Source organism: Paramormyrops kingsleyae, chromosome 1 (genome assembly GCF_048594095.1).
Source record: "Paramormyrops kingsleyae isolate MSU_618 chromosome 1, PKINGS_0.4, whole genome shotgun sequence".
NCBI lineage: Eukaryota > Metazoa > Chordata > Actinopteri > Osteoglossiformes > Mormyridae > Paramormyrops > Paramormyrops kingsleyae.
Genome location: NC_132797.1, coordinates 71,581,582 through 71,593,602, shown reverse-complemented (window position 1 = coordinate 71,593,602; position 12,021 = coordinate 71,581,582). Strand labels below are relative to the sequence as shown.

Below are 12,021 nucleotides of genomic sequence, written 5' to 3'. Positions count from 1 at the left end.
TTAAACCAGGGTCTCTCTATCTGTAATGCGTAATTGCGTAAGTAACTAAAAACCGGCTATGGAATCCCCCTGTAACATTTTTGCCCCGACATTTTAAGTGCCTTGTAAGATCACTGTTCCCTTCTACCCAGATCCAACTAGCGTCTTTACAGGGCTGCCAGCTCTCACGCACCTGGCGTGACATTCATGCTTTCAGACTCTCAAGCAAGAAATCTTACTGCAAATCTAAATTATTCCATCATTAACCTAAAATTTGCAACATCAAAAGCGTTGGGATAAGTTTGCAAACCCAACAGACTACTTATTGGGTGATAAAACTGTTACATGTAAATGCGTGTGTAGCATTGCCTCAAATGGAAAATCTCACGCCAGCCAGCTGACCAATGTTAGCAACCCTGTCTTTATCCTGATTTTGCAAGCTTGGTTACCTAACATCGGTTGTGATTCCTTTTCCTGCGTCCCACCCATAACTGCGTAACTGAGAGGTTCAGGGTTTTTAGGGAAGCTTCTAGTGTCACACTCACACGATAGACAGGCAACATTTTAAGGAATTCCCACATTTATTAACACATGTATGAACACAAAGCTGAATGTGTTAAATTAACTCCCTTGAAGTTCAATGAGTAAAAATTATCGTTTTAACTGTTTGTTTGAGCAGATATGGCAATGTGATCTACAAAAGCAAATGAACTCAACTGTGCAAATAAATTACTGTAGGCATTCTTTGAGACCATTGTGTGGGGGTCAAATTTCCTTGGCATTCACTTCCATTTGGCTTTAATGGTAGGGGATGCAATCATATTTATCTGCAGAATATTTGTCCAGTCAAGTTAGATGACAATTTTTTACAAGCTGCATCTGCACAACTAAAAATGCAGTGGAAGAAGAAACCAGTTTTGGAGAGAAGTGTTCCATAAGCCCCAGCTGTCCGTATGTCCGTTACAATCTTCAAAAAAAGTCACTTTTCTCACAAAATTGGTACGGTACCTTTGGACCATGTCTATTGCTACGAATACACTTCAGCTACTTTGGATACATCCCAAGCTGTGAGATGGTTCCTCCTTTTGTGCTTTGCGGAAGACCTTAAACATTAAAACAGAAATCCAGTTGAAACATGGTTTTAAGATAAACAGAAAGGCTTTCATCCATCGATTAATCTTTTAACTGCTTATCCCGGTCACACTCACAAGGGAGAAGCTGTCATTTGACACTAAATCCTAATGAACCTCTACAATGGAAACGACACACGGCAGTAGCGCGACTCCTTTTTAAAAATACCACTGGAGACAGTTGCCAGTGTACATCAAAGAATAATGCTTTTTAAGGTAATTTTCAGAGAAGCAGGTACAGAATATCTCAATGGATTCCAAGGATTCTGAAATTTTAACTCCATTTTTCTTATGGGAATGCATTTCAAAATAGTTACAAATTCTGATGTGCAGTTTTGTTTTTTGTATGTGCTAAATCACAATGTAACACTGGAGAGCAAAACAGTTGACTTGTGGCAGTTGTCCCATTGGAAGACATGTATAAAAATGGCCTGTGAGCTTCAGCATGCTGTCACCCTATGGCTTCTGTCCGCTCATTGCGTTTTCAAGTACCATAACCATTGATGATCTCCAGCGAGCTAGTCTTCAGTGGTTTAGAATCCAGTGATTTGTAGATCTAACTTCTCACAACCTTAGACGAATGATTTGCTTAGTAAGTGAAGCCTTTTGGAGTTAAAAAAAAAAAGAAAGAAACAAACTGTTTCAACTGTCTATAGAAAAGTGATGAAGATCCCTATACACTGTAAAAATGCTTTAAAGCAAGCATTGGGAAAAGAAACAAAAACATTTGTCAGGAATTAAATCAACCCCATTAAAGTTAAAAGGGTCATTATCTAGAGACATTGTACTTTTTTCAGTGCAAAAGATTTTCTTTTTTAAATAATAGATTGATATGAAAAAATAGAAAAAATACATAATGTACAAAGATTCAGAGATACATTCAATAAAGTCTGTTTCTGAGTTGTAAAAAATAAAGTGAGACAGGCAGATATGGAGGTAGAAAGAGAGAGGCCAGCAGGGGGTGTCCAGCATCTCTTTGTAATTGTCCCACTGGCCCCCACTGCATATCTATGTGTCCCCTGCCCCCCCGACTTCCTCCAAGACCTGTGCCAGGATCTCGTCGATGACCTCGCAGTCATAGTTGACCTGCTCCAGCTCCAGTGCGGGAATGAAAGTCACCAGCAAGCGACCCACACTCCGGCGCAGTTCATTCAGCTTCCTGTAGGGGGCAGAGAGGTAGAGCTGTGTGTTTGACAGATCAACGTGAGCACCAATCCCAAATCAGCCTGCCTGAATGTTACTTACTGACTGTCGGAGGCTACAGCTCGCAGTGCTATGTTAATGGTGATGTAAGTTTGTACCTTTGAGCCTCGTCTGTGGGCACTTGTGTGCCTGTGGGGCTGGGGGTTGTCGTGCCGTTTTGTTCTGCATCAGCAGCAGAGTCCTCCGTTGCATTCTGGGCCTCTTCTCCAGGGATGGGGCTCCCTGTCTCTCCATTTGTTCTCAGCTGCTCCAGCTCTCTGTTCAACTCTTCACACTGACAGGATAAAAAGGAGATAGAAATGGGTGACTGTGCATGTGTGTGGTGAAGATGTGCTCTTCTGTTTAGGAGACACACACACACACACCTTGGCTCTGAGCTGCGTCATTTCATTGTTGCTCTGGTCCAGGTCTCGCAGGAGTGAATCTACTTGCAGAGCAACTTCATCATCCTCCTCTGCCTGACGGGACATCTTTACCTCCTGCTCCGGCTTCTCCTCCTGCCCCTGACAGGAGACCTGCTGGCAGGGAGTCCGCAGCTCCTGATCCTGCTCCTCCTTCTCTCCCTTCCACTCGGTCTGAACCTCCTGTTCACAAAGCTCCTTCTTGACAAGGCTCTGCCTCAGCTCCATTATCTGGGCCTCCAGGTCCTCTGTCTTGCAGGTGAGCTGGTGCACCTCTTCCTTGTAGGTATCCCTCTCTTGGGCGGTGGTCTGCATCAGCTCCAGCAGCTGATCCTGCTGCTGCTGCGCATCCTGCAGGAGCATGTCCATGGTCTGCTTCGCTCCCATTGCCTCCTTTTCGGCCACTGCCTCTGGTGCCTCAGATGTCACCATTGCCTCTCCTTCCGGGTTCTCTGAGTGGAGCTGCCCGTGTTCCTCACCCACATCTTCCTCCCTGTCCGCCTGCTCCTCCTCCTTCCCTGCCGTCATCTCCATCTCAGCATCTGCTGGCTCCCCCTCTTGCATCTGCTCGGTGTCTGCGGACTTCTCCTTCTCCGTCTCCTCGCCCGTCTCTGCCTTCACGGTGGGCTTGGGGTCTGTCTGGGTGGTGGCGGAGACGTGATTCTGGGAGGTCTGCGGAGAGGAGGCCTCATGGAGCGTTGCGGTGGTGTTGCTCTCTGAAGCCGCTTCGACGGCGGCGTCATCGCTGCACTCCAGGTGCATGCCTGTGGTCTCCTCGCTGACACGCCGCTCGGTCTTCACCTTGGCAAGGTCGAAGGTCGGCGCCGTGGGTTTTGGCGTGCTGCCAGTCTCGACAATCACCACGTCGTCGTCGTCGTCGCTGGCGATGACGACTGGTGAAGACCGGCCCGCCTCCGTGGCTTCCTCTGTCTCTGCTGCCGTGCTGTCATGGAATCCATTGCTCCTTGCCCTTTTTCTCTCCAGACTATCAGGGTTCATCGAAATTGTTCTCTTCATCCTGCACAAATGAGACACACTCAGTTTGGATTGCTTCTCAGCCCAAAGCTAGTAAAAAGCTAGGATAAGACGTCCGCTCTACCTCGCAGGCGTGGACAGCGAGCACACGTTGGAGATGATGGGCATGTCACTTGCGGCGGAACGGCAACCTGCAGGGCAGCAATGAGACGGATGACACGGACCCCCCGGTGGAATGCTCACATGACCACACCGATTGACACGGACAGGAGACAACAGGGAGCTGCATTCACCGGTACGTGACAGGGAGGCCTGGCCTGGAGCGGGACCTCCTCGGACTCCACTGCTGACTGAAGGTGTGACCAGTGAGGATGACGTCGACACCACGGGCTGGAAGTTCTGCGGAGGAAGAGTGAAGCGTGAACTGGAATCATGATGCGCGTTTTAACTTAAACCAACCCAAGAGGAGGCTTAATACTGGTAACGGATATTAACACACAACCATAGCCTTAAAGGTGCCATAAAGGGAAAATCCGATTTTACCTCAGAATAGCTGAATAAGGAGAGTTCAGCACATACGTTGTGCGAAGGCTGAAGTAGGAGTATAACAGTTACAAGTGACTAGAACGAGTACACTCTAAAGTAATGATTAAAAAGTACAGTAAATACACAAACCAGTTACAAAGTTGTTGATCATTATCAAATATGTACTGTACATAGTTGTATGTGGAATACATGACTGGCAGCACGGCAGGTTTGTTACACCTGCATCACCACGGACACACGAGTAATGTGTTGTGCTATGATGTCACTAGGCGATAGGAATTTTTCAGCTCTATTATAATCTTATGGGACCACCATCGTAAATGAGGTCCGTCGTTGACCGTAATGTGGCACATGACCGTGGAAATGTTAGTTCCGTGTGAGCCATCGCAGTGTCTCACTGTAAACAGGTCAATCAGAATAGAGCTCATCAACAATTAATGAGCCCAGCGAAAAAAAGGAAAATGGCCAGTTTCATTCTATGGCCAAACAACAGCCTTGTAAATGGACCTGTAAAACCACTTTTGGGCATTTTTTGACCAAACCAAGTTCACACACCTATGTAGACACCAGAGAACAATTTAAAATACTGGAAAGATGCATTCTCTGGCACCTTTAAAAAGTACAGAGATTAAAGAGTGTTAAAAAAAAAAGACTAGTGTTTATCCATTGTCCAAACCAGCTGTTCATTGGGATTTAAAGTCTGACGCCGTCTGCAGTACATGCTCTAGTCTGCCCCCTACCCACCGACTGCTTCAACTGCCGCTTGAGATCCTCATGTTGCCTCCTGAGGGCTTCGTTCTGCTGAGCCAGGGCTGCGATGCGCTGCATGTCCGCGGCCTTCTTCGCCTGCTCCATCTGCAAACACCCACACGTCTTTGTAACTCGGAGCTCTGCACCAGCATCCTGGCTCGCTGATCACAAGAACTCGTGGCCATAGGTGGAAATTAGCGGGAGAACATTTCAAACTGGATTTAAGGAAGCACTTCTTTACACAGCGTGTAGTCAGAGTATGGAATAGTCTTCCTGATAACGTAGTGCAAGCTGAATCCTTGGGTTCCTTTAAATCAGAGCTAGATAAGATTTTAACAACTCTGAGCTATTAGTTAAGTTCTCCCCAAGCGAGCTCCATGGGCCGAATGGCCTCCTCTTGTTTGTATAGTTCTTATGTTCTATGTTCTTATCACCATTTCCACAGCTCACCTGTAATCTGTTCTTCTCCTGTTGCATCCTTTGGAACCGTTCCCTAGGAAACACAGAGAGCCCTTTAAAATGCATCTCACTCCCAGCATATGGACAGTCAAGACACATCAGAGGGAGAATCTCACTGCTGCTTGTAGGTCTTCTGGTAGGAAGGCTGGTCGTCATCTGAGTCTTCTGGTTCCTCATCCATATGGCAGCTCCTGAAAAAGAACATCCTTCACTGCTCATGCGCGTGTAAGAACATGCATGTCCATGCACACACCGACGTGAACCATCACCTGTACTGGGGGTCAGGGTTCATGTGGCAGAACCACTTCTCAGGGAGCAGAGCGCAGTCGATACCATCTGGGAGCTTCCGCCACTTCAGACAGTTGTCACACTGCACCCAGTTCTGATCCGGACGCTTCCTGGAGACACAGGATACAGGGTTAGTGTCTCATCTGCTCAGTACCTGACTCCCCTCCAAACGCCCGCGTCTTCCCGAAAGCTCACATGGTATCTTCTACTGGTATCATGCAAGTAGGATCTTCTTTGTCACGCTTGAACCGGATTTCATTCCAGTACTCTTCCAGTTTCACTCCAAGGTTATATATAGTTTTCCTGGAAAGAGTAAAAATAAATGAAAATGGCAGATATGCCACACCAACATCTTCAACTGTGCTACCTGCAAAGCTCAACTACTACACTGTCCTACGGAGACAAAACAGTAACTACGCTGACACTGAAACGGAAAAAGGGCTTTAAGGGCTTTCGACCGTCACCCATGTGTATGAAAGGCAGGCAACTACAGTATTATCTTCAAAACTGAGCATAGCTGAACTAAGATATTTTGTCACTAGGTTAAACAGAACCTAAGAGACCTGATTACAGTCATCAATTTTGATAAAACATGGAGTTACGGTGTTTTGCTTTTGTATGGTAGTATATAACAATTACAATATTCTTTCAGGAATATTTAAGAGTTCTCCAACTGTCACTATCCCTAAGTCTGTACACAGAATCATGATGTAGCCCAGGTCTGTATCAGTACCTGTACTCATCCGTGTAGTCAAAGTCTTGCTTGTTGTGTGTGGGTTTAAGGAAATTACACTCAATCACGCCAATCACTCCAACTCCCCGGTTATTTGCCTGTTCAGAGATAGAAAAAGGAGTGAGCAGAGAGAGGCCAGAGAGGTCGGGAACTGAGGAAACCCGCCATTAGTCCTCACCTTCAGCTGGCAGCCCACCCTCTCGTAGGCCTTGATTAGGCGGTTTCTATGATACATCATGATGCCGTACTGATCCTTGCTTTTCGTGTTGTATCCGAAGGTGATCCGGATACGTTTGTTCTGGGTTGAAGGTTAAGGAAAAAAATCAAAGAGATTCATGGATATTTTTTCCCCCCCAGATGATTCCTAGAGGTTGTCATTAGAAACACTGGGCGAGCCACCCAGAGGGGATACTGAACAACCAGCCAAGACCTGCATGAATGAGGAACAGACTGCAAGGGACTAAACTCAGGATACAAGGAAGATGGGCCTGTAGTGGTCTTTAGCGATGAATGCCAGGCTCTTGGAGATGAGCTGCGTCTTCACCTTCTGACCTCTGATGATGATCTGCATGCGAGGCTTTAAGTACAAGATTCTGCAGTAGGCCTGCAATCAATCACACAAGATGACAAGCAATAAACAAAGCGACAAGGCGCAAAAGCAGTAAAAAATAAGTCATAGCTTGTGCCCTTGGCAAACCCCTCTTCCCAACACTCACGCGGAGGGAGTAGTCACTCTCAGGGACAGACTGCATGATCCGATCTGGCCGCTTGTACCTCTCACTTGTATTCTCGAACACGTCAGCCGGGATCTGGATGTCGTACCTGTCGATGTTGAAATCGAACTCTGGCTGCCCGCTGGACATCCTGAGGAGAGAATATGGCGTATATTGAAAAACCATGCGGGCCGCGGAGGTGGAGAATGTTGGGAGTTGCCAAGCTCCCCGCCTGCCTTACCTGCGCAGGTTCCAGATGATGATGCGCGTGCCAGTGGAGCAAACGGAGTCGATGGCATGCAGCTCAGACAAAAGCTCCGTTTCGGACTTGAACAGCGAGTACCTGAGGATGTCCTGCAGGCTGGCAATGTGCTCGGCGGTGGCTCTGAGTGGTCAGGAGTCAAGGAGGCGGCGACAGACAAAGGGCTACATTTTTTATTTTTTTTTATAGAAGTACGGTGCCAGAAAATAAAAGACTATCCTCGCAAAAAAAACAAAACAAAACAATTACTGGCCGTCAGTTTATACACAGTATAAAGTAACAACTGCAACTTCGTGAAAACAATAAAATGCAACTGCTTTACTGCTTCAGCTTCACCCAATAAAAGCTATAAGAAATGCTCTCAATCACCAGCAAATGGAACCAATTTGCCCCGCTCAGTCAATAAAAGATATATTGATTATGACCGATAAGCCTGAAGGTGACGATGGGGACCACCACATGCTCGGCCTGGATGCTCTCCAGGTAGCACTGGGACAGCAGTCCGACACTCATAGTGTCCCTTGTCTTGGAGAAGACGATGGCGTCCTTCCCCAGACGCATAGAACCGGACTTGAAGCCGTTTCCATACAGGCCCACTGGGATGTGACCGTTGATGGCTTGCTTATCGCTGAACCCGAAGCTGGTACAGAGAAAGAGTGAAATGAAAAAGCTTTACAAAGCAGAAGCTAACAAGTTATTAAACCCACAGCCAAGGGTTATTAATCCACAGCTAGTATAAATACTAAGTAATCCATTTGCAGCCAAGGTTACATTCTTCTGCTCAAAATCAGGCACGTTTTTACTTCCTCCAAGAGTTTTTTGGAACAGCGGTTTTCCAACCTCAGCATTTTGTGCATTTTGTCGTAGGTCATTCCTGCTCCGTTGTCCATGAAGGTCAGGCAGTCATGGCCCTTAATGCGCGTTTTGTCGATCCAGAACTGCTTAGCGTTAACATCTGGGTCGTAGGCATTGTCTGTAAACATAAAGAGAATCAGAGTCGCGCGTGACCAAGTGTCTTCATGTTGCGAATCGTCAAGGACCCACCACATCACCTGAATTCTGTGCCCTGGATTCTAGAAGGATACGTACCCAGGCAGATCTCACATCTTGGGGGGGCAGGCATTTCGTGAGTGATTTAAATGAGGGCATTGGCCCGCCGGGGGTACTCTGGGATCACAGATGGAGCCGTGACTTGACATCTCGATCCAGTCACACGGGTTGTACGGCAATGGCACAGAGCATCGCAAGAAGGTGACATAACGCTAGACGCTAACTGCAGTCTATATATAGGAGGCTGTGCTGTGTCCTTCAGCCGCTCCATCACTAAGGTGACAGTGACAGGGTGCAAGGCGCATCTGGTGGCATCTACCGGTGAAGGTAGTGATACAAAGGCCAAGTACAGATGGGGGACTTATGAACGGTCAACAAGGAGGAGGGACACTGCCACCATCACCTAACATCGATCTCATGCTTCTCTCATTCACCCCGCTGCCCCAGAACACGCAGATAACCACTTCTTTCATTTCCACATTTTAAAGATACGTAATTAATTTGAAATGGGGAAGTACTAACAGAGTTCCCCCTCCAACATTTCTACTGAGTTAGCAGGCAAAACAAAACCTGACCCTTAAATACAGCTCTCCTCCAAACTAGATCAATTTGATGCTATGTGGAATAAACAGAGCTGTAACAAGCACAGCATAGGGCTAAAGATTAAGGGAGACAAGGCCACGCACACAGCCTACATTCCGCTCTAAATAGGCCAGAGAAGAGCCCATAAACAGGGCCGGAGTGGTACAGCTCAAGCTCCAGTTATTGGACTATGCATACTATGTGGATGGTACCATTCACTCCGGGGGGGAGGGGTGGGGGGGATGCACTCACCTATGAGCTCTGCAATGGCGCTGAACGGCCAGGTGTGGCTGGTGGAGTTTGTGTGAAGAAACTTCGGGCAGAGCTGCAACATCAGAAGAACCATCAAGGGTGGAGTTGCATTGTTTTCCTAACAGCTGAGCTAAATAATCACCGTCAAGAGTTTCTGCCATTTATTGTCCTGTTGCATGGCTATCATATTCAGGGGTATTTTACATTATTATAGACATTTCAAAGTGATTCCTTACCACTCCAGTTTAAAAAAAAATGTATAAAATGATCCAGTGTTCACCATTTGCACAAGTACGCTGGGATGCTACTTTTCACATATGCCATCTTGCTCTTCTGACACACACACACACAGTCAGGCCACTGAAGCAAGGGCTTAAAACAAGATGTGACTATTCTGCTGAGGCCAGGACTCAAATCAGCGACCTTCTGATCAGAGCCACAAAGGCAGAGAGGTTTAACCTACTGAGTCACACACTGGAGACTGAACCACAGTACTGTTACATGCGTCAGAGACAGCCAATGGTAATGATTAATTTAACCTGATGTGTGGTCATTTCTGAACAGATCCAAGCCACCCTCCCTCACAGATACTCACACACACATAATGTTACAACGGGTATCACCCGCACGTTCAGATACGTCTCACCGCTATTTTACATTTCTGACTCTTATAAACCGACACATGGCAGAGGGGGGTGATTTGCCACAGGGGGCCGAGGGGAACATGAACATCACTAGCAAATTTCTGGGTTTTTTTTTTTGGTTTGCAGAGAGGGACCCCCCACTCGGCAAATGTATCCAGGGGGGCCCTGGGACAGCTCCTCCTCTCTTCTTCAGATAACTGGGCCAGTCTGACATCAGACTAGATCTCACCCAAAATTCTGCACACTGAAACTTGCACAAATCAGCGAATGAGAGTCTGGCCTAACTGGCCGGCAGATGTGTGAGAAGCGAAACTCAAGATATTTTAACATTTTTCAGTATAATGCTACAGATGATTCAGGAAGGTCGAGGCTCTTCCACTGTCCAATCATCTCCATTGAAACACAGTCTCCTGTGCTGCCCACCAGCTCTGTGGATGCCCCCCACCATATCCTGTCTCCTCCCCTGTCCCCCCCGTCGCCGTTGATACTGTCTCCTCCATTGTTCCCCCCACCTCTGTGGATGCCCCCACCATCTCCTCCATTGTGCCCCAGAACACAACTAATATCGCCCCCCAACCCCCACATTACCCAGTCCGATTTCATGCATCCCCTTTTACAGCGAATCGAGCAGCGAACGGTGACATTAAGCGGTGACACCTGGGAGGGCAGAGCTCTCGCGCAGCACAATGGCCCGCGCGAGTCATTGGACGGGCACGCGCTGACACTCCGAGTTCGTCACGTCACAACAACAGCGCGGCGCGAGGCGGCGGGAGGCACCTCGAGAGCTCCCCGCTGGACTCGGTCCTGAATCAGAGAGGGCGCCTGAAGAATATAAACGAAACCCAACTGCCGCTTATCTATCTTTTTTTTTATCCGCCGAGCGGCTGGGATGCCGTTACAAACGGGTTCCGACGACCGCTCTACCACCCCGTACACAACTAGCTAGCCGTAGTATCGAAACAAGCCGTTGGCATAGGATCAGAACAATCGTCCCCGTGAGCTCACCCTCACATGACAGTGAAATCACCATTTTAGGAACAGATGTGTATCGTTATTTACATGGGCTCGGTGAGGAAAGCAGTATAAACGGACTTACCGCACTGAGAGGTATCCCTCTGTCTGTTTGCGCCGCCATTTTGTCGGACGCGGGGGGCGGAGCCATGCGGCCGGGAAGACCGAATCCGCTGCGAATTGAGGCTGTCGTGCTGCTGCGGTCTGTTGGGTCGGGGCAGTTTCATGCTAATTTTACTCGTAATAAACATGGAACCCCAGTGCTTCTGTGTCATTTTACAAATACTTAAAATACAATTTTGTAATGCAACCTAGTGTACCATCAAAAGGATAATGGGCTAGCCTTTGTGTCTATACTTGCCACCAGTTTGAAATGGAGTTGTGTAACAAGTATGTTTCTTTACTTTTTCACTGTTGGTTTTTATGTTGTATATTTACATTTTATCTAGCAGACATTTTTATTCAAAGTAACCTACATTTTGCGAACATGGGATCAGACGATCCTTGGAACAACTGGGGTTAAGGCCCTTGTTCCAGGGCCCAACTCTGAGATCACTCCAATCGATAACTTTCTGGGGACAGGCACTCCATTTTAACCTGCTGAACCACACATTGCCCCCCCATAAATATTATGCCCTGTGATATTTCAGCATTATGTGCAATTGCAGGGGCTTGATCAACTTGAACAAACTTAAGTGTTTATTTATTAAGATTCAGCTTTTGATGTGCATCGCATCAACTATTGATGGGTTTCTTACCTCAGTCTTCCAGACAGCCCAGGTTCCACCATCCCTCATATTTGGCTCCTCTATAACAGTGGACATTGAGTTCCGAAACAGAATTTTGTGGTACCTAACCTCGGCCGTTTTGCAGTCTTTTGTGTGGCATCTACATGCATTCCAGGACAACTCCTTTAATGACCTCTGGGTTGGCAAATGATACCAAAACCTGTAGTGTTGAATTGGTCCCTCTTTCAGATCTTTTTCAAACTTCACAGGAACTTTATATAGGAGAAAGTCTGGAACCGACCTCATTTTGAGACA

At 47.1% G+C, this 12,021-nt stretch overlaps 1 protein-coding gene across 1 annotated transcript; it reads right to left on the bottom strand.

The window, feature by feature from the left end:
* Nucleotides 1–537: 537 nt before the first annotated feature.
* Nucleotides 538–11,150, bottom strand: LOC111859120 (MORC family CW-type zinc finger protein 3-like). The gene is made up of 19 exons (XM_023841580.2): nt 11,064–11,150; nt 9,324–9,396; nt 8,280–8,412; nt 7,853–8,079; nt 7,419–7,566; nt 7,181–7,328; nt 6,940–7,068; nt 6,643–6,762; nt 6,465–6,562; nt 5,927–6,034; nt 5,713–5,841; nt 5,560–5,634; nt 5,435–5,477; nt 4,979–5,089; nt 3,982–4,087; nt 3,813–3,879; nt 2,678–3,731; nt 2,411–2,586; nt 538–2,268 (listed from the first exon to the last, which is right to left on the bottom strand). Exons 1-19 carry the CDS (start codon nt 11,127–11,129, stop codon nt 2,118–2,120), a joined length of 3,162 nt encoding a protein of 1,053 aa, XP_023697348.1. The 5' UTR covers nt 11,130–11,150; the 3' UTR covers nt 538–2,117.
* Nucleotides 11,151–12,021: the final 871 nt, after the last annotated feature.